General features: G+C 38.0%; 1 protein-coding gene across 1 annotated transcript; it reads right to left on the bottom strand.

Moving 5' to 3' along the window:
- Positions 1-1,624: 1,624 nt before the first annotated feature.
- LOC150089529 (regulator of G protein signaling 2-like) lies at positions 1,625-25,179 on the bottom strand. Its single transcript, XM_090368651.1, has 5 exons — positions 25,043-25,179; positions 13,735-13,814; positions 9,487-9,623; positions 5,843-6,006; positions 1,625-2,149 (listed from the first exon to the last, which is right to left on the bottom strand). Exons 1-5 carry the CDS (start codon positions 25,061-25,063, stop codon positions 1,973-1,975), a joined length of 579 nt encoding a protein of 192 aa, XP_090224777.1. The 5' UTR covers positions 25,064-25,179; the 3' UTR covers positions 1,625-1,972.
- Between the last annotated feature and the right edge of the window lie 304 nt (positions 25,180-25,483).

Here is a 25,483-nt window from a genome sequence, read left to right as displayed (position 1 = left end):
GGTTTTCGCGACCACTTTCAATTCAAGTCATATATTATTTTTGAAAAAGAAAAAGGAAATGGCATATTAGCCGCTTTAAGCTCCATACTGTAGTGACCACAAGTTAACCATATAACCACGTCATTGTACTGCCGTGCTTTGTGATACGGAGTGTGTCAAACTGATACAAATATTTCCCTTTCCAAGGAGTAAATTCTTTGGAAAGTAATGGTTTCATCGATAACAACCAGAACCAAGCCCTAGTATTACGCTACCACCGCCGAACTTCATTGTCGATGTGATACAATCTGAGTGAAACCGTTCTGTTGGTATATGTCGCACTATGGTGCATCCACCTGATGCCTGGTCTGTGTAATGTGATTCGTCATTCCACATCACCTCCTGTCACTGCTGTAATGCGCAAAGCTTTCCTTCTGTTCTCTGCAGTAATCTAGACACGTACGTACGAGCAGCTGCCCTGTCACAGAAACGCATTCTGTGAAGTTTTTTGATAGTTGTTGGCCCAACGAATATTTGTATCCCATTTCTGTAAACACTTGAGTCAGCCCTGAGGTGCCTTTGACTTTTTTTTTCCCACTGCCTGTTTCAACAGTGGACACGTTTCCAGCATTTGAGCGTGGGTGTTCCAGTCTTTCTGCTATCTGACGAATGGGCATGCTCGCTGCGTGACAACCTAGTATCACACATCTTTTGGAGGAATCTAGGTCTCTTTTCCATTCCGTTTACCTATCATTACATTTGCCTTTTATATCCTATTTATAATTGTACCGCCATCTACATGCTGCGTAACTTCTGGAACTAACCACATTACCTGCCTGGGTGAGTATATCAATACAAATCGGAAGATATTGTATTACGATGGTAAAACTCTGTTTTGCAGTGATCAAAATGAACCGAAGAAATCTTAAATGAGAATAGTTAAGAGTACATTAAGTTTATTGGATATTTTTGGAACCGAATAATATGAATTTATGCAAAATGTTAAACGGCATCCCTTTAAATGTGTCCGCTGTACAGTGTTATGCATAATCTACAGTGTGACGACCAGTTGCCACTTGACTACTCGTATTTCTGAAAGGTAATAGTTACGTTTCCTTATTCAAATTATATTGAATGAAGTCTAAACAAACACTGATGCATAACCAATACTTTGTTTGTAATGAAACGCTGAGGAACTAATTCGTATCCACGAATGTTGTACTGTACAAAGAAATGCTAGATTCTGAGTATCTTTAAGCATTTTATAAACATTATTTTCGTGTTGTTTTTACAGCAAAGACAGGCACTGCAAGAGAAGAATATATTTACAATACATAGTCATCAAAGGTAATTACATAAATAAGTCACTGCACTGCGTTCATTTGATTAATATGATAGTAATAAATACCCAGAAAATTATTTACAAGTGGAATGTCTGCGCTCTCCATTCCATTAGTCTTCTGAGTCATCATTGCAACACCAGAGATTTCTTCAAGTCTCCAAGCCAAAATTCACTCGATTACTTAACCACTGTTTACAGAGTCCCGGAGTAGTTTATGACCTGTATGCATTAGTCATGACAGTGATTTAAAAAAAAATAGACCAGCACACACTACTTGCTTTTCTTTCTGCACTTTTTTTTTTTTTTTTCGTGAGTGACGCAAAGGTTACTATAGCAACATAACATAGTTCAGCATCCTTACGTTTTATGAAATTGTAGAGCAGAAAATGTATAATTTATTTGAAGAATTGCTGGGATTTTGTCTTCAGTGGTCCCACAGATGACATAAATGATGGTTGTTGACCTGCACAATGAAAAGTGTGCACATTATATAAAACTATTGATGTTACATAGAATGAAGTTACTCGATATTGGTGTAGGCTGTTATTTTGATGCTGCACTGGAACACTGTTGTAGAGAAGTGTTTTTTTTTTTTATTGTCTTTTATCTCTCCCCGTGCGTTAACGTCAAAGATTTCTGTGGGGATTATATTCACGTAGAATCGGTGCACTGTACAAGTTCCAGGTAAAGGTCAGACTGCAAAAATCTCAGGTAAGCGTCTTGTTCCATCAGTCCCTGAATACGACGCTGCGCTTGATCAAAAGAATGCCTCTCTGGATTTGAGAGCACACTTTCGATGGTTGTTTTGAGACTGGAGTCCAAGTTCACCTGAAAATAAAACAAAACCATTATTTATATTGATTTTTTTTTTCCCTGTAACAAATATGCATGTTTTGACAAGAATATTTTTAAAAACTATTGCATTTGAATCAGGACAGAAAAACAGTTCCTATTCAAATTCAATGTGTAAAACTGTTTGACTATTCTGTTATTTCCTTTTTTTTTTTTCAAACTATATTCAAATTTTCATTAATTAATGTTTATTTTAAATTAATTTACTTTTTTTACAATTATTTTATTTCAGTCATATCCGACTAGAGATATTCAAACAAATTAATACAGGACATAATGAAAGCAAAAGAATTAAGCTTTTTTTTTGTAAGCTTCATTCAGGATCATGAATAAGTATTTTAAAATGTGATACAAATAATTAATTCTCTTATTGTATAAATGCGATGTGATAGGGTTTGAATGCGGGGTTATAACTCCGAAATTGCATCGAATTAAGAATGTTTATATTCTATTACAGATAATTAAAGAATCATTAACTAAGACTTTTATAAAAATCAGTAATTGTACATCACCGATGTTTATTGTTTCTAACATTAAGAAGGAAAAAACTATATTCAGTTATTAAATCATTCTTTGTTTGGACTTGACATTAAATATTATCTTTTTAATACATAATTTAGCTTTTTTGGAGATGAAACTTAGAAGATATAAGCAGACCGCATAACATTATCAGATAGTCACTATAGACTGAAGTACAATTGATGTTGGCAGTTTATGACAACAGGTGAAAAGGGCCGAGATCTAAGAAATAGGGATCCCCGTTTAAGTACAATGCTAAAATAATTCATAATCCTTTGTCACTGAAAGGATATAGTAATTTTTTTTTTTTGAAGGCCACTTAATTTCTGCCATGTTAGCATTGTAATTATTATTGCTAATTAAGGCGAAATTATTCGTTGAAGACAAAAAACGAAGCTCTGACTACTGTATTTTTCGGACGAGTTGTTTATTTAATTTTTCTTTTAACTCAGCGCAGTACTGAGACATTTTTGTAGAAATTGATTGAAAGAATTGTTTTTTATACTGTGAGAAAAATACTTGGTTCGATTCTGGGGACCTGGACCCGGAGGTCCCCAGAATAGAACCAAGTTTTGAACCAATCCAACAAATTCGAACCAGAATTTGTAACATAGCATTTATTTGTATATGTTTTATTACTACAGTATTCTTAATAAGTTTCCGAAAACTTCTATTTTATTTTTACTGTATTTTTAATGAAGTTTTATTTTATACGTTTTACGTTTCGTCGTTAATGACAAGATTTGTTTCAGTATGCTTATTCCTTACGCACAAGGCCTTTTTGTTAAGTCTCGTACATACGCCAATCTATGTACGAGAGATTTAAAATAAGGCCGATGTTGCCGAGAATGAAAATCATTTGGAAAGCTTAAATCAGCCACTGGCAGAAAGCCAGCAAATGACGTTGGCGCCTGTGTCATCATTTTGACACTTGCTAGATAACGCGATTCTATTTTGAAATCAGTTAAAGCTCTACACCAATTTAGGCAACTTAGGCTACCTATTAGTACGTGTGTTTTTGCACCTTAGGTTATGGCCACATGCAAGACAGTCGACGGTATTGCACGTTTACGTGCCTTTTTTTTTTTGTCTGCACTCGACTCTCCATTTTCGAGTCATCTGTCAATTTTTAGGTGGGGTGGGGGAATCGCCACAGCACCGTCTTGGATGTGTATACAAATCCATTTTTGTTTAGCGCGCCTTCCTCCGCGCTGTAACATTTCAGTGCCCTTTGATCGGAGATGAATACAGCAAGGCTTCAGAAATGGGAGAATTAAAAGTGTCTGTCCTCTCGCTGATGAACAGTCAAAGAATAACGAAACTGGTCGTGGGGGAGTGTAAGTCAGATGAGAGATAAGGACCCTTGGGAAGGAATCTCTAACCTCTGAAATTTGTAACATTGCTGTCTTAGATGACTTATGTCCGATCACGCAGCAAATCGTGCACACCCATGAGCCCCGGCAGCGTAGTGCAAGTGCACCACCTTTGAATTTCTCTAAGTAATACACAATTTTTAATATTTTCATTAATTTATTTTGGTGAACAAAAAATTTATTCCCACATGCGCGCACGACCCTGCAAAACATCTTGCCGGCACCCATGTTCACGTCGCTTTAATGTACGCAAAACAGGCAGTGAAAAAAAAGAAAAAAAATGGATATCATGTTAGATGATGCTGAAAATTGTCTTAAGAATTATGAGAAAGTAATAGTTTAATAATTAATTAGTATTCTTCCTCCAGTTATTTATCAAATATGAACAAGGCAAGACATCTCGAAATTAGGTTTTCGAAATATTATAACAGTACAGTAGTGTAAATTACATAATATTCCATTAGTTCTAAGTACATAGGCTCCTTTCCCCCTTAACCGCTGCTTGCCTCTGATGCCCACGGTACTGCGGTGTGCCTTGCATCCTGGTTCAATGAGTATTAGAAGTCGAGTATATAATTATTCGAATATGTTGGTTCTGCAGGCTTCGTCTTCACATAACAGTTCATTATTAATTTCCATGACGTTAAAGAAATTGAGAGGGAACATATGCTATAGGCTCGAAAAGTGATGGCTTTGCACGGTGCCAACCAAGTTCATCAACAGTCGCACTTCTGATGTCGTTGACGCCGTTTGATCTGTGGGTAAGTGACACTGAGTTGATGTCAGGTGTATCCAGCTTTTCTTCCAGTAGTTTTGCGAGTGTCAGGATTTTCTTGTGGCAATAGTGCAACTTCAAGTTTTAACCTTGAGTGCTGTTTAAAGGATACCTCTTGAGAGAGTGAGGGGATTTCTTGCTGCTTTGTTCAGCCAGCCTAGGATCCAGTATTCGAAGCTGATGAAGTTATTTAAATATAATTGTGGTGATGCTCTGCTCAGATGACGTAAGCGTGAGAGCACTGGACGAACGGTATCTTTGCACTACAAAAAAACTAATTTTGTATCCGAGAAACGCTCTAATTCTTTCCGTGTGTTCCAAAGACCAGCTTGAGGGTTTTCTTCTGAGACGCCTTGAAGTGGTGTTTGATATTCATCTGAAATGACTCAGAGATCGCGGTGACTCTTGACTCACTCTGTCATTTATAGAAATCATTCATTTACATTTTTCTTATATTTGTTGGTGAAAGATGTCTGTGCTGTTTTTGAGGCATTTAGTTGAAGGCTGGTACTATGAAAATAAGAGTACAGTAGTTATTTGTTGCCGAGCATTCTGTGAAATAATGCCTTGTCTCTCTGAACAGATGAACAGTTTATTAGTAAATACAAACTGACTACGTATGTTAAAAATAATGTAATACAAAGGGAGGACTATAACAAACTAAGTTGAGGCTCTTACATAAAATTTTACTTAATAATATTGACTACATAGCCCACAGGGAAATTAACTGGCTGGAATATCCGCATCTATTTACGTTCAAATCACATTAAGGATCACTTCGTGTGATTTGCACATAAACAGTGCACTTGAGGTGTTTATATCTTGGGGACCTCAAGATGTAAGCACCAAAATATGACTAATGATATGATCACAATAATGCCTGCTTGAATGATCTGGACTGAACTTTTTTTTTTATATTTTACCATTTAATACAGAGCAGTTTTTATTTATTTCTGGGACTTTAAGTCCAAATTCTGCTGAACAATTTAATAAATACATTACCTCTTTTGGTGCCTCTGCTGCAATAAAGTCGTTGTATATCTTTTTAGCTTTAGAAGACAGTTTGTTGGGACGTGATTTCTTGAAATCTTCACACGCCAACCAGAATTCAACATTTTCTTCACTGAATTCTCTGGACAAAAAGGCTCGGAACAATGCAAGGCCATCTATTAAGAAAGTAAAAGCATTATGTGCATTTGAAGACGCTTGCATGAGCATGCAGTATACTACTCCTTGGAAAAAAAAAAAAAAAAAAAAATAGTAGTAGTAAAATGGGAAACATAGATGGAAAAATATAAATCTTAACCAGGCAGCATTTGCATCCACCATTATAGCATTTTGTTTTGCGATTTTTTCGTGCCAAAACATCAAAAATAGATTTAATGAAAATTCAGGTGGGTGTGAAGTTCAAAGTATTTTTTTATTTTTAGGTTTATATCTCCTGAACATGCACCATAATAAACGACAAGCCAAAAAATATGAGTTTGGGCGTTGAGGAGATGCCACACCAAAATATTTGGGGGGGAAGCAAACAGAAAAATACAAAATAAAGGTTTGATAGCAATTTAACTTGTATTAGCATTAACATGAAAAAATATTAGAAACCGAACCTCTGTATGTTGTAAAATCTGTACCTATTAGCTTTTAAATTACTATTGGAATTCGACATTAGATGGACTTTATGCCACTGGTATGGGAGTAATTCTTATAGTAACATTCGCAATAGGATTAGTGGTCTCTGCTACTGTATTCCACGTTCTAATGCCCTTACAGTTTTCAGTGGGGTTCGAATATGGAGAAGGAAGGGGTAAAGAATTCACCATTATGTTCCTCGATCCACTCAGTTCTATTATCACTTGAGCGTGTCTATTTCCTTCGGGGAAAAAAAATATAAAGCGGTGTAGGATGTACTTAATCTTATAAATTTCCTAAATATACGGCAGTCATTTGTGTCTCATCCTATAAGTTCATCACCTCATGATGAATCATCCACATCCTAATATGCCGTCTGTGCAAAAGAATATAAATTGGGATTAGTCATACCATAGTACATATTCCCAATCCTCTAGAATCCAATCGCAACGATTAAAATGCTTTTTGGACTCCTTTGTTTCTGATTTTTAATGAACCAAGTGACGACTTGTGAGCCGCAGACTTACATTTCTCTGCGAAATGTTTGTGAAAATGTGGATTAAAATGAAAAAAAGATTAAAAATATTCCGATATTAGTTGCTCGACAGTAAATCGAAAATTCAACCCTGTGGAAAAAGGAGACAACCACTTATTGCTGAAGTAGATGCCCCATCCTTTGACCAGTTCTGGTAAATTTTTGATATGTAGCCTTGGATAATTCTAGCTCTGCCATCCTAAAATCCTTACAAAAGAGTGTGAATTGACATTTATCAGACCACAGTACCTATCCCATCCCCTAGAACCGATCGCGTCGATTCATATTGATGTTTACATGGTTCTTGTTATAGTAACTCCATTCGTTCTGCACATCCCCCGCGACCTTTTAAAGTTAAAAAAATAATAATGATAATAACGAGCAGCAACAACTCAATGCAATTCGAACTCAACATGACGGTAAGATAACGAAAAGACACATATCAGCTAAGGATCAAATCACATGCAGGTCGTCTGGGGTAAACTCGAGCAGGAGTAGCTTGGCAGATCAAATTATAGGCTACCATAGGCAAGATGATATCGGGACTCGTTTGCTAATGGTTTGAGTCAAGAGCATCGCCAGTCTACTGATAATATATACAGTATAGATCAGTGTCTGTAGAGAATCAAGTTAAAATCACTGTTAAGAATTCTGTTTCACTGCTGGTTACGGCGCTTACAACTTTTGAACACATTCCTTATTGTTTCACAACTGACAGATAAAGATACAGACAGTGTCAAATACGCTGTACACGTTATAAAAGCAGATGTTCTTATCTGTGAGGCAAAACGAATCTTTGTTCTGGCTGGTGTAGAATATATGTAATCACAACTTCGTCAAAATATCCAGAAAGTGAATAAACATAAGTCGAAAACAGAGCACGAATCGGATAGTATTGCAGAGAGCGCAGCGCCATCTGAAGTATCAGATAATCATATAGACATTACCTGCTCGGTAGGGAATACTATTAGAATACATTTCCATGAAAATGTGCGCTGCCTAAGATGTTTTCGAACTCGCCTGCTCATCTGTTCGTCAAGGTTTTGCTGTGGGCCTGTAATGTCTAATTTGTGCGATTTTTATAAATCGGAAATTTATCCATAATATTCAAAATCGTTATTTACTGAAACCAAATATCACTATTTATTTATTTATTAATTAAATCACTTACATGAATTTCTGAGATTTTATTTTTCGAAATTCTCAGAAATTCTAAATTTCTGAGATTTTATTTTTCGTTCTTTTGCTGCTCGCATAGCAGGGCAGAGCTTGAAGCAACATCGCGGAGCACCAAAATGTTACGGGCTCCTTATCTGTTTATGCAGATTTTTGCATGTTAAATATCTATATACTGTATATTCGCATATAAGTTTTTTTTTTTTTTTTTTTTTCATAAATTCACCCAATTTTATGTAATTTAATCGGTATTTTACCCAAGCTCCTACCATCCCTTGTACTTTCTTCAGTGTGTCACTTAATTTTTGGCATGAATCTAGTTCTCTATAAGCGTGATTCTACAAAATACCTGATGTTTGATCGGAAATATGGGCCATAATAATATTTATTGGTTTATTATTTTTTCCTCTAAAAAACTGTATTAATGTAGCCTGTTTTTTTGTTTTGGTTTTTTCCTATTGTGTTTATAAATTATGATTTCAACATTTTCAAAATGCATAATATGGTTCCTTTCTCATAAACGTTGAAGAATTTCTAAATTCTGTATCTTTTTGGCGTTACAAAGCTTTGATTTTAATTTGCTTTTAGATTATCCTATGTACGTGGCTACACATGCGCACTTCAATAAATTATCAATTAAAAAAAATAGTTAATACTAGAGATCCTTACTTTCAATGGTATACTCATAATGTTCCTCCTCTGAGGCGTGCGATTGCCTATCCCAACAAGGACCATTCAATGGAATTATGGTGCTTGGGTGCAAGCTTTTGGCGGCCCGCCACCATTTTTTTAATAACTATTTCATAACAATTAAACTTGGGGTTCCTTTCTGTGTCGGGACCTGCGACCTTCGCATACACCACACTCCTCTCCTCCTTTTTTTTTCACTACCTGTAACAATACATTATGAAGACGAACGAAGTGACTTCCAAAGACTTTCGTGAAAGAAATCAGTACTCACTGATTTCAGAAAAAGAAAGTGGGGCATTGGTCCTCAGATTTTGAAAAACGAGGTACCAAATCTATTTTCCTCTGCACCAAGGTGCGGCTTAAACTTTTTACATTACAGCCGGGATTACAACTGTTCCAGGAATAACTAAACCCTTTCTTGCTATTAAAAGTTGGTCGGATGGAGTTATTCTCCAATTTAGTTACGCCTATTCAATAGACTTGCATGGCGTTTGCAGTATAAATGAAATGAATTAATTTGATTTTTAAACTTTATATACATTTTAAGGAAGTTAGTAATTAAAACTCGCTCTATATTTTTTACAATAAGGGTTTATATATATATTATACTTACATTTATTAGCTATTAAATCATGGAAAGATTGAGCCCACTTCTGTGCTTCTTCTGGTGTCGGTTTCACGGAACGTTGGAGCGAGCTATCAGTATGTCTACGTCGGAGGAAACTTAGACGCAGTTTCATATCCTTCGTCCTAATGAAAACAAACAGAAATTGTCCTTAGAATAGTGTTGTGAGCAGAGGGAATCAAATCAAATTATTACTAAGTAAGACAAAGTACATACTGTATTAATACTAAGTACTTTCACTGTACAGTGAAATGTTGTTGATAGAAGGAAAGGTTTCAGTTCCCTTCCCCCACCGTAAGCAGCTCCGTTTCACTATTATGAACAGTAGTAGGACACTAATTAGCGATGGGCATAATGGAGAGTCAAAAATCGAAATAACCGATTAATGCAAATTGTTGATTATGAAATTGAGAACAAGAAAAAAAAAAAGACAGCGGAAGGATTTGATCTGATGTACGTTGTTATATGCAGCCATGCTGCTTGCAAGGCTTTTCCACCTTGTCGGAATAGATGACGGTTGCCTGTCCATACGCCTCATTTCCCCTTACAAAACATCCCACAGGTATTCAATTGGATTGACATCAGATGAATTTGGAGGATATCAAAATGAGTGATATCTTCACTGTGTTCCTCCAACTCGTGTACATTGCGGGCACGATGACTCGGCGCATTACTGTCTTGGAAGATCCCGTTCCTGTCCGGGAATCCAGCTTGTTGTTAACACCACAGCATTCGCTGTCGACAATGATCAGCAGTGAGGAGAGGGTGTGTCTTGGGTGGGTTGCTGTGGAACCCCATAAGTCTCAGCGTGCGTAGCCTCTCCATCCATTTGGGATATTGTTCTTGCATTCCCCATATTGTATTGCGATGTCAACTGTCGCACAGTAACCTGCCGTTACTGTACGTTAAGCCCTTAGCCCACCTTGCATAATCCTTTACAGTTCTGACAGCGAGAGGTGATTTTACTCGTTCTGCACCATTCTTTGTACGCATTAACCCCACTGGGCCGTGAGCACCCGTCAAGAGACGTGCCGTTTCCGATATGGAAGCACCTGATGCATGACCTCCCACAATCATGCCCTTTTGGAGCTTCGTAATATAGATGTACCAGTCTGCTAACAATTACTACTATATGTATACAAAGTGTGGCAGTAAAGTTCCCGCATTGGTGCTGTTGCAGTCATGTTCGATGCGTTTGAAAATAAACGGAAATTGGTAGATTATAGTTCAAATGTAGTTCAAACTTCATCCAACAGATGGTAGTACAGAGATTGACCAGTAAGCTGACAGGATGCAACGAACAACCAATTTCGTTAGTGGCATTAACGTTAACGATTTTGTAATGGATCAACGAAAGAAAATCAAATTTTTGTTTTAAACTGGGAAAATCTGCGGCAGAAACATGAAATTTTAAACTGTTGATTGTGATGAAACGTTAAGTCGTACCAGTGTGTTTGAATGGTATAAGCAGTTCAAAGACGAACGTGAAGATGTTCGTCATGACCTAATCAGTGGGCGTCCGTCAAACTCTCGAAATAAGGACAGTTGCAAAAGTTCGGGAAATTGTGGCAAGAGATCGTCGTTTGATCCTCAGAATGATCAAATTCTGCATGAAGATTTAAGGAAAAGGAAGGTCTGTACAAAATTTATGCTGACTGCCTCACGGATAAGCAGAAACAATGAAGCTTATCACCATGTGAAAATTTCATCCAGACTTGTCATGATAATCTTAATTACTTAAACTGTTTTGTCACTAGGGATGAGTGTTGGGTGTTTCTGTACGAGTCAGAGGAAGCGTCAGAGCATGCAGTGGATTTCAAAACCATCACTATGGCCCAAAAAGTTTCGTTAACAGAAATCCAGGATCAAGACGATGCTGATCATGTTTTTTGACAAACAGGGCGTGATTCACAAGGAATTTTTACCTGAAGGGGAGAGAGTCAATGTTGCATTCTACGTACAGATGCTTCAACGACTTTTGAAGCGCATTTTCCGGGTGTGGCTGCAATTTCGAAAGACAGCTGGTTCTTGTTGCATGACAATGCCCCACCAATTCTGCAATTGTTGCGAAGACATTTCTCAAGAAACATGGCATTACACAGATCAAGCATCTATCTTACTCTTCCGATCTAGCATCAGCGGATTTCTTCCTCTTTCCCAAGGAGAAAATCGCCCTCAAAGAAAGATTTCAGGATGTTGAGGGCATAAAGGAAAACGTAATCTGCAGACTCATCTCCTTGGTCACCTTCCTGGTCTATTTTCAGAAAATTTAAAACGTTGTAAAAGTGCCTATCACTAACAAGAAATTTTATTTGTTTCACTTTTGATTTTCACACATTTCAGCATAAGTTTATATTTGTAGATTGCTCTACATCCTCTTATTCTTCTTTTAAATTCCAAACTTTTGTTGGTGAGTGTATACTAATCCGAGAATTTGCGAAATAATAACATTTTCCTGCCATTTGTACATGGATTGATATATGATACTATAACTTGTGTATTATGATGGCAGTCTTTCGGTTTCTTACTAGTTGCTGTTTATTGCGACAGACAAACTTTCGGTATTTAATTTCAGCCTGTGCTGTCGTAACCTTCGTTAATGATGTAACCTTTTCTTTCCTTATAAGACATCGAGAGAGACGTGGAATGCCGTAATTTACTAGAAAGGAAGCTGGAAGAGAGCGCTTTTGTTATTACTTAACTATTCTAAAAATATCTGGGGTTACATCAAAGGACCATTAGAAACAATATTGTGATATTACAAATACGTGAGATGTAAAAAAAAAAGTAAACTGCAGCCATTATCAATCCACTGCAGGATGGAAGCCTCCTCAACAATTCATGTGAGATGAGATGTATGAATATATAAATACGTGAATTAATTTTTATCATTTGTAAATAGATTCTTCCTTATATTAATATTATGAAGACTTTTAGGTAGTTATTCTATCAATATCACCACGATGATCATCCAATAGCAAAGCTATAAATTCTGTCCCTTCTCGAGATTTGCGAAAGGACCCCTTGATTCTTTGAACTCCTCTAGCGGTGGCAGACCTGGAAGTATGATAGTTTCGCCACTGTGATAATCTTTTGTATGGAATGATCTCCTCGTTTGAAAGTATTTGTGTTGCTGACACGAAGAAAAATAAGCACTAGTTTGTTTGAAGTAAATCAGAACAACCCATTCATGGTTTTATATGAAGATATGAATAAATCTCGCGCTGCGCTGATTTCCAATAACAAGGCTATTTTTAGAATTGACTATAAGGACCCCGTAGCCGAGTGGGCAGGAGCGGGAGTGCAGTAGCACACGCTTTTTGAGTAGACCGGGGTTCAAGCCCCTGACTGCTGAATACGGTCGATCTGCCAACCCGCACTGGACCAGCGTGGCAGATTATGGTCCATTTCCCTCAGCATGAATTGTTGAGGAGGCTTCCATCCTGCAGTGGGTTGATAATGGCTGCACTTTACTTTACTTTACTTTACTTTTATAAGGAGTCGGTTAAAAATAGTTTCTTAAAACACCCGCTGCCCGAAGTTAAAGTGGTCGGAATTGCAGTATATGTTTCAGTAGTAAATGACACCGATTCTGCTTAGAGCGAACTTAATCTGGATAAAAGACTGATACAGAGCAGCAAACGTTTCGAGAGGTTTTCCTCTTCTTCAGTGCCCATTATTACATAAAAATAAAAAACTTGAAGACAGTCGATGACCCAATCTGGTTATCACCTTGATTTGTGAATAGTTGACTGTCTTCATATTAGGTTAATTCTTTCTTTCCTTTTTTTTTTTTTTAGTTGAGTAGGCGCGCAATCCAGGTGGTTCAGCTAATCGAAATGCTAGCAGCCTTGTAATAAATCATTGTTCAAATGAAATTCTTTTTATGTAGAATTCCTGTATTTTCCATAACATTCGTGATGATGCATGCCACGGTATCCTCTTATAAATCAAAAATAGTTCTATTGGTGTTAGTTTATAAATAAGTACTGTACTGGGCTACCGGACTTATCCCCCCCACCTCTTTCCTCCAAAGAGACTTGATATTAAAAAAAAATAAGAAAATAAAATTAAAAGTTCGATTCCTTTTCTTGATGGGTGGTATAACAGGGGATAAAACAAAAAAATCTACCAGAATATTTATATATATAAGAATATTGTAGTTTTATAATAAATATAATAGCAGTATTTTAATACGTAATAGCAGAATTTAAAAAGCAAATTACTTGAACTTACAACTTCCTCCCTCTTTTCTTCTCGTCTTCGCTGTCAGTCTCACGTGGAGCTGATTCCGTAGATCGAGTCTTAGCAACAGGCTATAAGAAAGGAACCAGTGTAAGATTTTTAGAACGACTTCAGTAGTGTGTGTGTGGTTACTATGTTTGTTTTTGGTCTGTTTAATGCGATATATATGTTCCCTATGGTCTAATAAATACTATTACTCACGAGCAGTATTATTTCTTTACGGAATTCCGCAAGTCGCTGATCTGAGCCTGCGCGACGCCACAAAGACGCGATGCGTGTTTTCAGCCAGTAGATGTGTGCTGTATGGGTAACTAAACAACCGAACTGTTTACATCAGAGTAGCCTATTTAATAAAGGCAGATGCTACTGACTAAATGCTCGCATTCTGATCGGTTGCTCCAAATTAAAAATACGAGTAGCAAATCTGGAACCTTTGGGAGTTATGGCCGGACGTTTTACCTCTTTGGCCATAAAGTGCCATTCATGTATAAACAAACAATCAATAACCAATCCAACCATCATGAACTCTGGATTTGCAGCGCAATATTCTGGTTGTTCTGGAACTGGAGCTATTTAAAAAGCAGAGTTGTGGGTGCACCGTTTTAATGAGCAAATATATTTTTTTTCCATATTATTACTCGCTTTGGTTCTGAAAATAGATGTTCTGATTAAAGATTATTCGCGTGATAATGTTAGAACTTACTAGGATATTCACAGGTCCTTCCTTTCCCCCATTGAAGAAGCATTTCTTAGTGACATAAGCGAACACCAGTTTCCTTTCTCTTCGAAACCTTTCTTCATGTAGGGATTGACATGTTCATTTGAAATTTTTCTTAAATGATAGCTCATATATATCTATGTATGTATGAATGAGCTATCTCAAAAAGCGTGTTTTAGTTTAACCATCTGCTTCCCCGCTTGCAGGTCCACCTCAACGCATCAAGGGTCTCATATCTAAAATAGCTTGCTTGCAGTGCCTGCTGAGTGGCGTTTCGCAAGCCATCTTGCATTTCCATGGTTCAATAAGACATGCCCTCTTTAAGTAAAGAACAGAGGTACGAACTACAGTACTTGCTATTTCATCTTTCTCGAAGTCGGCAACGACGTAAACAAGTCTGCTGGTTTAATAAATCAGCAGGAGATGTCCGCGTGAGACAAACTTATTTCCCTCTTGCTCCCCCCCCCTCTAATACCGTTTACGGAAGTGATCAGCGAAAGTGCAATTCGATGGTGATGACGACCTAATCATCTGGAGGTGACTGGTTGTATCCGGCTAGGAGCGGTCGCTTACCAAGGAAGAAGGAAAGAAATTATAGCTCGTTTTGTAGTGGCAGTTGATTCTCGAATAGTCGTAGGGAGAGGTCTGGATATGTCTTCTCTCTTACGAAGGAAAGATGGCTGATGAAGCAGCAGAGAGAATTCTTTATAGTAGGATTGAACAATGTTTTGCCTATTTTCGTCTAAAACGAAAATAGGCAAAACATTTTTCTTCTTCACGGTCCACTTTTACTATTCATGCGTGTCCATAAGATTTTTCAGTGTAAAAAATCCCACAATACACCATCGCTCGAAAATGAGGTTCGAGCGATGATTACATGGTTTTCTCCAGGAAATCCTGATTTACTGGAGAAAAACTGGCAAGAGAGCAATCGGCCATAAAATACATGAAATTTTCATACACTGATAATGAATCCTTGCCCTCGTGGATAACACAGTTGGTAGAATTATCGCTATCCCCCACACCCGTGGAAAAGACCTGGGTTCGAGTCTCGTCTATGACGTGAGGAATTTGTATGGGCCTTTTTCACAGGGTAGCATGGTTTTTTCTCCCGGAAACTCTAGTTTTTCGTCCAACAACAGAAAAATCGCTTCAGAACACACGCAATTTACACTATACACGGAGCAATATGGCCGTGTTGGTGTTATGATGATGTTAAAACGCTTCCACAACAAAACAAAACTGACTCCTCGCGGACTTCGCTGCCTTATTACAAAAGAACGCCACAACTCGATGCAGTTCATCCATCCAAAGTAACTTCACGGTCCATAGAGGTAACCTGACACCTCATAGCCATAGTATTTACCTCGGCGCAAATCCCAGAAAAACAACAATGATAATCATTGCGACGCATCGACTCAATACTTTCATTGTCCACAGGGGGAACCGAAACCTCCAGTCGCTGCTTTGCCCATCCCACCTCTCGAGCAGCTTTTTGTCAACGTTTTCTTTTCCATTAGCCAGCTTTTCGTTTCGGATTACCGTATTTTAGCTTTCACAATTCTTTCTGAAACTGGATACTATTTTCGCGTTTTCTTCATCTTTAAGTCATTCGGGGATAATTCTGTTTATAAGTATCATCTATGAGGAGTTATCTCTCTTGAAAAGAAAGATAATATACGTGACGTTATTTTGTAACCTTTTTTTATTTAAAAAATATTTTTAATGAATAAATTTCAGCGTTAAGTTACTGTCCATTAAATTTAGACCCAAGGCCTGATGCTGAGAGTGAGAGAGAGATAATTGTACAAGGGGAGCATAGCCTTATTCTGTAGGTAACATTGAACAAAGTTTACTACTAAGTGCATGGATTTCATTGTGGAGGCTCTCACTGCGAGTTATTTCGGTACTGCACTACACATTTTAAATGAAAAGCACTGCTTCAATAGCGAAGTACATATATTGCTATTTATATGGCATGCATCTTAAATTTCATCTTTCTACTATTTATTTGGTATACATTTTAGAAAGAGCAGCTTTTGAGCAATATTCTTCTTCACTGAAACAGTTTATATTTTTTAAATACTGAGACAATGCACCATGAAGGCTTCCACAAGTTGTGATCGATGCACTACCGTAGCAAACTTATTGCTAAGTACCAGTGGGGATTGATACCCTCTTAAAATCAGTCCCTCCCCCCAATCAGTTTTTAATTTTACCTCATTTTAGTTTTCAATAAACACTTATTTTCGATATTCCTGTGCATTTTCTCCATTTTTTCGACATAAGCAAAGAGGTTGAGGACAGTCATTGCGGCTGGTTGCATCTAATTCAATAAACATTGCATTTATTTTCCATATTTTCAAACACAACGCTACTTACAGCTGTTAGTTAGAAAATACTGGCAAACCTAACCTAAGTTAACCACATCACCGCTTGCATTATTAAAATAAAAATAAATAAAAGCTACCATGCCATTATTAATGATTATCTTATAAAGAAGTCAAACGTTTTTGTATAAAAGTCACATAAAAACAATTCGGCTTTATTAAAAACGAGCTTTGCAAAGTGTGTGATGAGTTGTGAATGTGAAAGAACTAAAAGTTTATACTGTAGGAAAACTCTGGATTCAATCGTGCCGCTCACAGCATGATAAGGTCTTTCATAAGAGTGTCAGAACGTAACAATTTTCTAGAGTCGAACCGAACTGCATATCACACCTTATCATGCTGTGCATGTTGTGGTCCAAGGTAACTTATACTGAATGCAAGAACTTTGACTTATTCTGTATGCGGAAATATTCGTAGAAGCCAGTCCCCCCTCCCCCCACAGTTTTCCTGCACAGTGTTTGCTGTAACCGGCAACTCAAACCAAGAGAGGAAACAACGCCGGGAGTCTGCTTCTGCGACAAGCTCACTTTTATTACAAACTTTATCTGTTTCCATGCTCTTTTACGCTTCCGGCGGATGCCGGCTAAAGGTCACCCTTCAGCTTGGTACAAGAGACCCGCCAGAACAACACTGCATAATGAAATCGTTGATGTAGGCGTCGTGACATTGTAAACACGAAGTAGGTGTGAAGATAGGGTCAGGGTCGTCTCTTCTGCAGTTCAACGACCGCTTTCTCGAAGTAACGAGTAACACCGACCGAGATTTGTTTACGTCCAGGCGACACTTTATTGCGAAGTAGCCGTATCGAGTGCGTACTGTACATTATGTATGCAGTTCGATTCTATAAATTGTAAGAGCTGCCTTGGGTTATGGAATACCTTATCGCACTGCGCGTGGTAGTGTTGAATCCAGACCTACCCCACAGGGAGTAAAGTATGAACTTCGGGGAGAGGCGTTTCATTTCTCCTAAGTCAACGCCGGTGTGTGAAGTACTTTTCAGACTTTTATTGAAATATACGCGAGCATTACTTTTAAACTGCCATTTAGAAATGGGTAGGCTGCAATAGCAGTATCTCGTTTTTGTAAAGAATTTTTTTCCCTTTTTGCGTAGATGGATTCTGAAAATAATTTGCTGTATTGAATTTTACGCCAGAACTAATTTCGAAAGACTCAAAGTGTTAATAATAAGGAAAGCCATCTGAGACTTAAATATTTTCGTTATAGTAAAATTTTCTTAAAGCGGTATTCATTAAAACAAGGTTTTACGGTATATGTTTAATCATTGCTGGGTTCTTTTCCTATTTTAATAATATTGATATATGGTTCTAAAGGAGATGGATGGGATTCCCATCCTTTCATGCATGTTTCTGCGAGAATTCCAAGTATTTTATTATTATTATTATTATTATTTTATATATTATTTTTTAAATACTGTGCAGAAAGACTATCTCTGGTTAAGAATCTTAACGAAAAAGATCCAAGTCCGGGCGCAATTGCAACGAAATATTAATACAATTATAATCTCGAAGCAGTAAGGCTCTCCTTTCATTCAGCAGACGTCTGATTACACCTTCAAGCTGTCGTTCTTATATTCTAATTCGATTGAATGGTACTGGATTCGGACCTGCCCGCCGACAGGGCTCCGACGCCATCGTGTTCGAGACCTTCTCTAGCGATCTCCCATGGTTTTGGCATTTCTAAAATCTGAATGCTCTTCCAGTGGTCGTTGTATCAGCCGATGGTGGTTTAAGCATGGGTGATTGTTTCAGAAACTTTTTTGTAGTAGAAATGCAAGACAGTGTATTCATGAAGTCCTCCATTGTCCTGTGTGAATACCATCGCACTTCCCACACTGCATCGTATACACGGCGTTTCTTATTTTTAAATACGGTGTGTAAGATTTTTGATATTGTATTGGGCTGACTTGTTCTCTGCAAACAATTTGAAGAGTACGTAGTATAAATAAATCATTTATTGCCAAAAATATAGGCGATCCATCGGGGCCTTGTGGCAAGGGGGCAGGAATTAACAAAATTTACACATACTATGAACAACAACTTTGTTAGAATCATGGATAGACAATATGCAACTAGATCTTAGTTGTATTGTAGTGACATTAAAAAGAGAATCTGGTCGAAAATTACACCCAGATCTTACTGAGTGTTCACTTTTGTTACCAGTGACTTGAATATGAATATCCACTGGATTTAACCCTCTTTTTTGAAAGCATGGATAAATTGTGTTAATATTTTTACATCATCCATCCATCTTTTTCGCGGTGTTCCTCTCGCCCTCCTACCGGTAGGTTTCCATTTCTTTTAGTTGTTCTGCTGTCATCTATTCTAAAAAAAAATCATCTATGCATATTAGATGTTATTACAGTGATTTTAAGTGGTAATGTGGTGAGTCTGCAAAGATGATTGCTGAGAGTATAAGTGCACTTTGGTCCCAGGAGTATTTTAAAGATCCTTTGGCCACGTAAGATTGCCAAATAGCTCGCCCTTGATGGAATGCAGCAGCCATTTGGAGCTCTAGAGAGGGATGATTATTTCAACTGATACTACATCCAAGTTTTTAATACTTTTGTCAATAAGTAACTCTTCAACAAATTCTAAATGCTATTTTTTGTTGTCAAGATTTACTGTGTTCTCTGTAATAGGAAACAGCAAAAAAGGTTTTGACAACACGTTTCTTATAGTATCGTTTGCCCTCCTTCATATACTAAAGATTCTTTCTTATGATCCGTCATTGAACACTCCCTGCTGAAGGAAACCTAAACGAAATAATAATAACCTTGATGTGGATATAAATTTATTCGTCAGACCAGCGAAGGTAATGGCATTTAGAAATAAGCTATTTAAACATTTCATACATCGCGAAAAAGGTGCCTCCATAGCCAGGTGGGCAGGAGCAGCAGTGCGTAGCACACGCTTCTTGATTAGACCGGGGTTCGAGCCAGTCACCACCAAATACGGAGGATGCGGAAAGGTCAGGGAATGACCACCGCATATCCTGGAGCAATATGGCCTTAGTTGCTATTGCTCCTAAAAATAACAAATAGCATCACGATAAATAACTATTTATTTATCGTGGTACATGCTGATGCACCAACAAATCTAACAACAACATTGTGGTATTTAATAAAGGGTATGAATAGTTTTTCTTGATGCATAACACTCGCGAAGAAAACTTATTTAAAGACTTGATTAAAGTAATGGAATTTTTGTTGCGTAGCTCCATATTCCTCAAGCTTCAAGAAAAGTTACTGACAGTACAAATTTTAAATGATGGATTAACGGACTGTTCGCCTTAGCTACAATCATTTAAATGTCTCGTTAATATCCGAAATTCTCGTGAAAATTCAAACAATGATTTGTCATTTTTTTAAATCAATTAATTTCATTTTATTCTAGAGACGGCAGAGGCTGGAAAGGTTCACAGTGGGTTGTGCACTTTTTCAGCACCATATGGGTCTGGATACGCAACCTCTTTACTTGCAACCACGCTCGCTAACTATCGGACTCGGCCAGTCATTGCATTGAGTTCCTTCTGTTCTCGTGTCATTCCTTTAAAAAGCTTGAAGCACATTAGTGTCGCTACACCCATTTGGGAATCACTGGGCAAGAATTTCACACTAACTGTTCTAGGCATATCAGCAACTAAGACTATGGTGCAGTATACATTGTCTGTAAATTGCGTATATTTTGTAGTTGATTTTGCCAGTTTGTTGGAAGAAAAACCCGAGTTTCCAGGAAGGAAAATGACTATGCTACCCTCCCGTGATACCAACAAACTGAGCCACTTTGTTAGAAAGTCCCATAACTCTTGTTAGGATCCGAACTCAACAAAGGCAACTGTACTCGTATAGAAAGCCAGGATTGTATAGTTGATAACACCTTTTGGAATAAACCATAAAACTTGCGAACACACACACACACACACACACACACAGAGATAGATTATTTTTTTACTGCTCAGTTGTCAAACCACGGCAAAATAAGAGCAGAAGAAAAAAAAAATACTGAAATTTAAGATTATATGCAAATACTGTTCTTAAGTGTGACAGAGTTTTATCTCCATGAAGCTAAATTCACCAGACTTACTTCATTCCCAGCAAAGCTTCTTCAGGGCCGAACATATTCAATACAAAACAGGATAATTTGTTACGAAGACTGTTTTGGTTTAACTTTTCGTTTATGTTCTGCGAATAAGCTTAATGTTCGGTTAGAGACTGCACCACCTGCGTATCAGATAATGCACGAGCTAGTGAATACTAAAAAAAAAAAAAAATTGTTCAGAGTTTCATTTTGCAGTTCACGAGCTCCATACGGTACGCAGGTTACGGGCGTTTTTGTATCCTTCACTCCCTCTGCGACCGAGTCAAAGTCGTTACTATATTTGTCGCGTGATTAGTTCCGAATCTGACGTCCTGAGTCAGACCCCTATTTAGTATCTATGGAAGGTTACTCGGATGCGCGTGCAGCGCATCAGGAGCTGAATGTCTGTCAACGAGGGAAATATATTTGACATAATCCAGCGCTGAGTCGCAGTAGAAAACGATAACGTACACCCGTACGAACTGCCGCTCGTAACTCGAAGCGAGTTCAAAGGTTTGCGTTGTCAGCGATATGCCAAACTGCTGGCGGTTTGGCAAACGGTGCTCTTTGGTCGTCTTTTCTCACCGCCTAGTACTGTGAGAAGACGACCCTACCCTAGACTAAGGGAAGACCTTGAGCGGGCTTCGTACGTGACAGACCCGAGCGGTGTTTGGAAGAGGAAGTGGCTAAATTACACTTGTCAAGTGCCGATTTCTTTATGTGTTGTAATTAAGGCTTTCCAAGAATATCTACTGTCTAGCACGTGTCGATTGTTAACATCCTAAGTTGGGAAATGAGCTATTCGAGAATCTGTAATGACTGCCCAACACCGTGTTTGGAAGTTGCTGATTTTACACGTTCCTTTGTGACCTTTGAGGGCTTTAGAAGTCGAACTTATCAACTCGAGCTCCCCCAAAGTTAAGGAACCTCGTGGAACATGTCGATGTTCAACTGTTTCCATATATTCTGCTGAGCTCCTTTATATATAAATTTTCCGTTTGTACTCCGGAATGGCCACAGAGTCAGAGGAGTTCAATGAGAAAGAGAACCGTATTTAGCAGTCATGCGAACTTGAACCCTGCCACTGAAATCAGATGTACTTGTGCACCCACGCTCCTGACCTCATTCTGTAGAATGAGGTACCTTATTCTACAGAATGCGTAAACTTTGTCCTACAAATTCTTGTAGGACAAAGAAAATGTGTCAGCTCCACTTGCCTCTACAGCTATCCTGCCCTGAAGCAGAAAAATGTATTTTTTGTTTCAAGACAGAATGCGTATTCGGAAGGCTTCATTTTTTTTTTTCCCACTCACTCTGGTGCCAGTACGGTACTGCGTTAAAAGGGAGGTTTCCATTATTGCTCTTGATTCCATTGAATTCTTTTATTGCTATAGCCAAAGTTTCAAAAATGTTAAAGCTATGAGGCGTCGGTATATTTTGTTTTTTCATATATTTTTATTTATTTTATTTTATTTTTTGGCTAGTGCTGCAAAAGCCCGTGGCTTCCTTGCACTGTTTGGCTAATGCCAATGTAGTGGCATGAGAATTAAACTTTCGGAACTAAGCAGGGTCCCAAAACGAGTGGTAAACATCAATTTAATTACTGCATCCTCCAGAGTTAAGCTTCTTTTAGCTCCTGGAGACCTTTGTACTGTAACTTTTAAAAACAGTTGTTATTCTAGTTAATTTTTTTCACATTTCTAGTGTCTTTACACCCTTTTAATGGCAATTTTTTAAGAAATAAGAAAGCCATAAGATAATTTATGTGTGGTCAGACTTTTAGAGACAAATACAAAACCATGGTGAGATAGATCTCAACAATGGTGTATCCGCCACTTCTCTATGCTGCAGAGATTTGGGCATCTGCATCTCCTTCTACCATCAAACCAATTTTCTCATCGGAGTACTGGCTTCTCAAGTGGGCGTGCCACAAACGTAGTCTGCCTCCACAGCTCCGGATCACCGATATGGCCAATGCATTTAACATCCCAAGGCTCAAGTCGCTCATTAATGAAAGAAGGCTCGTCACAACAGTCAAACTCATGATCGGTCTCATCTCCTCCCCTTCCTTCTGGGAAAACTGTGCATGTCCCACACCGGCACGTCTACGAGCAATTCCACAGTTATGTCCTCTGCAAAGACGCCTTCATCTGCCGGACCGGTTTCTTCCTCAGCAGATGCAATCTCGTGTCCAGGATCTAGATGTTGACTTCAATAAGTTCTGTCGTGATAGACAATATAGGAAAGGAATACTCAGTGGGGTGGCCAAGGCTACTACTATTATAATTTGGGTCTTGAGCAATGTATATTCTTAACCCAAACAACTATGTACATATTTATGCACTTCAATGTCTATCCTTATAGTATGTTTTGAAGCAAATAATTGCACGCTCACTTAATGTTCCATATATGTAGTATACTAAAGTCATTTCTCCATTTTCCTGTACTTTTTTTTGCATTTATTTATCATTTCTATTATTTATGTATTTTGGTTCTTGAGGCAATAATGTCTCTGTAGTACAATGTTAACCCCTGGCCACTGTGCCGTGACGGGCTGTTGCAACTAATATTATGTAAATTATCATTCTAAGCGTTGAAATAAAGATTCTTCTTCTTTTAAGTGTGGAATATTGTCGTGTTGTAGATGCCATTTGTTTTTGGCATAAGATAGTCTTGAAAATCTTTAGTTTCATTTCGGAATCATTACCAACAGAACGGTTTTACAAAGTTGAAATAATTTCTACACAAAATTTACCGTATTTTCAGACTAAGATTCATCGCCACAGTAATTTTTGGACTTGCAGAACAGAGTAAGAACGTCGTGTAGTTTAATGCTAACTATAAAAGCATTCGGCTGCTATGCTCCATTTCCGTTTGTACATTGTCATTCCTTCTTTCTCTACAGTATAAGAAAATCTGTTCTGTTTTTTTTAAACATCCTTTTCGTCCCAATTTACCTATATAAAACACTAAATGGAACAGCTACACAAAGTACCAAAACACATGTAACAACAGGAAGCGCTATTAGCGTAAGAAAATTGGGGTCGCCTTTTTCCACATTCTTGTTTAATTAACTGCGCTCATAGCAGCAATAAACGCAAAACCGTTCCTTAATTTACAAATTAAGGAGCAGAAAAAGTGAGGAAAACCTTGTCATTTATTTCATTTGCTATTAACACCCAAACGGAGGACTCCGATATAGATAGCAATGGTTATAATATCAAAAATACATAAATATGTTTGCAAAATGATAATTAAGATTTTGAAACTCTGCTCGAGGAGAAAATTCTTATAATACAACTTTAATAACAATTAGTTCAAGCAGCGTGAGATGGGTACATTGTGCCTCGTGGCCTCTTTAATTTATCTTTAGTCTCTTCATTTCATATCAGGCTCTCGCAGGCAGCACAATGGATATTCATCGTCCCCATAAAAATCCGGTGGAAAAGGCCTGAGATGGAATCCAGTTAGTTTTATGCGCATTTTTAACCACCTAGCTGAGTTAATCGATCTCAGGTGAGGATTGCGTGGTTTTTTTCTCCCGGAAACTCTCGTTTTCCATCTAGCAAACAAGCAAATCAACTACAGAATACACAAATTTACAGACATAGCATACTGACACTTCAAACCCTTAGTTGCATTGGAGCTTAACACAAACATTTCCTCCCAGAAACATGCGTTAAACTTTCGAAACCTGTGGCCTACCAACCTAGTCAAGTCACATAAGATACTGTACTGCAATTTGAATCCTGTGTCAACCTACTTTTGACAGCGCAATTTGGCTTACAGGCTGTATTTGTAGTTCTCCTGGGAAATTCTCCTGTCTATTCGGTGGAAAAACGGCTAATTGTAGTTGTTATAATTCGTGCGTGCTCACACACACACACACACACACACACAAACTCGTGTTAAACCGAAAACATCAAAAATAAATAAACAAAGTCGAAATATTTTGCATCAGAATTCAAGATAGTAGGTATTACTGAATGCGCTGTGTTCCGGATACCCGAGAGCAGCAAACATCTTGGACAGAATGTGTAGATTAAAGGCAACTGTATGCTAAATACGAGGTTATAGAGCAAAGTTCCACTTACCACGATAAAGAACTGCAGCATCTTCAGAGAAATAACTGGCGGTCACCGCCCAACAAGGAAAACGTGGAGCGCGTGCTAAAGGGACGCCAAGCAGTCTGACAGCAGGAATCTGCTAGTGGAAGATGTAGATCAGTTGAGCTTCTGGATAGGCACTGGCTCGGAATCCCAAGATAAGTTATTTACTATAGCGCAAGCAAGCACGCGCGTAGCGGAGTGAGTCCCGGGAGAGTGTTCCACGTGACTCTAGTCTGCTGACGTCAGTCCGCTTAGTGAGGAATATGGCAGACGTTGTTGAGCAGAACCTTGCTATGGGAACCGTACGGAAGTCTCGGGGATACGCCAGCTATCTTTAGGGTAGAAATGTTTCCCCCCCCCTCCACCCTTTCTCCTTTTCATGTTACTGAAAAGGCAAAAGTTCACTGTGCCCAACTTTGGCACGGA

The sequence above is a fragment of the Mastigoproctus giganteus genome, chromosome 2 (genome assembly GCF_048544385.1).
Source record: "Mastigoproctus giganteus isolate SK-2022 chromosome 2, ASM4854438v1, whole genome shotgun sequence".
In the NCBI taxonomy this organism is placed as follows: domain Eukaryota; kingdom Metazoa; phylum Arthropoda; class Arachnida; order Uropygi; family Thelyphonidae; genus Mastigoproctus; species Mastigoproctus giganteus.
Note: the sequence above shows the minus strand (reverse complement) of the source record. Positions and strands in the feature narration are given on the sequence as shown.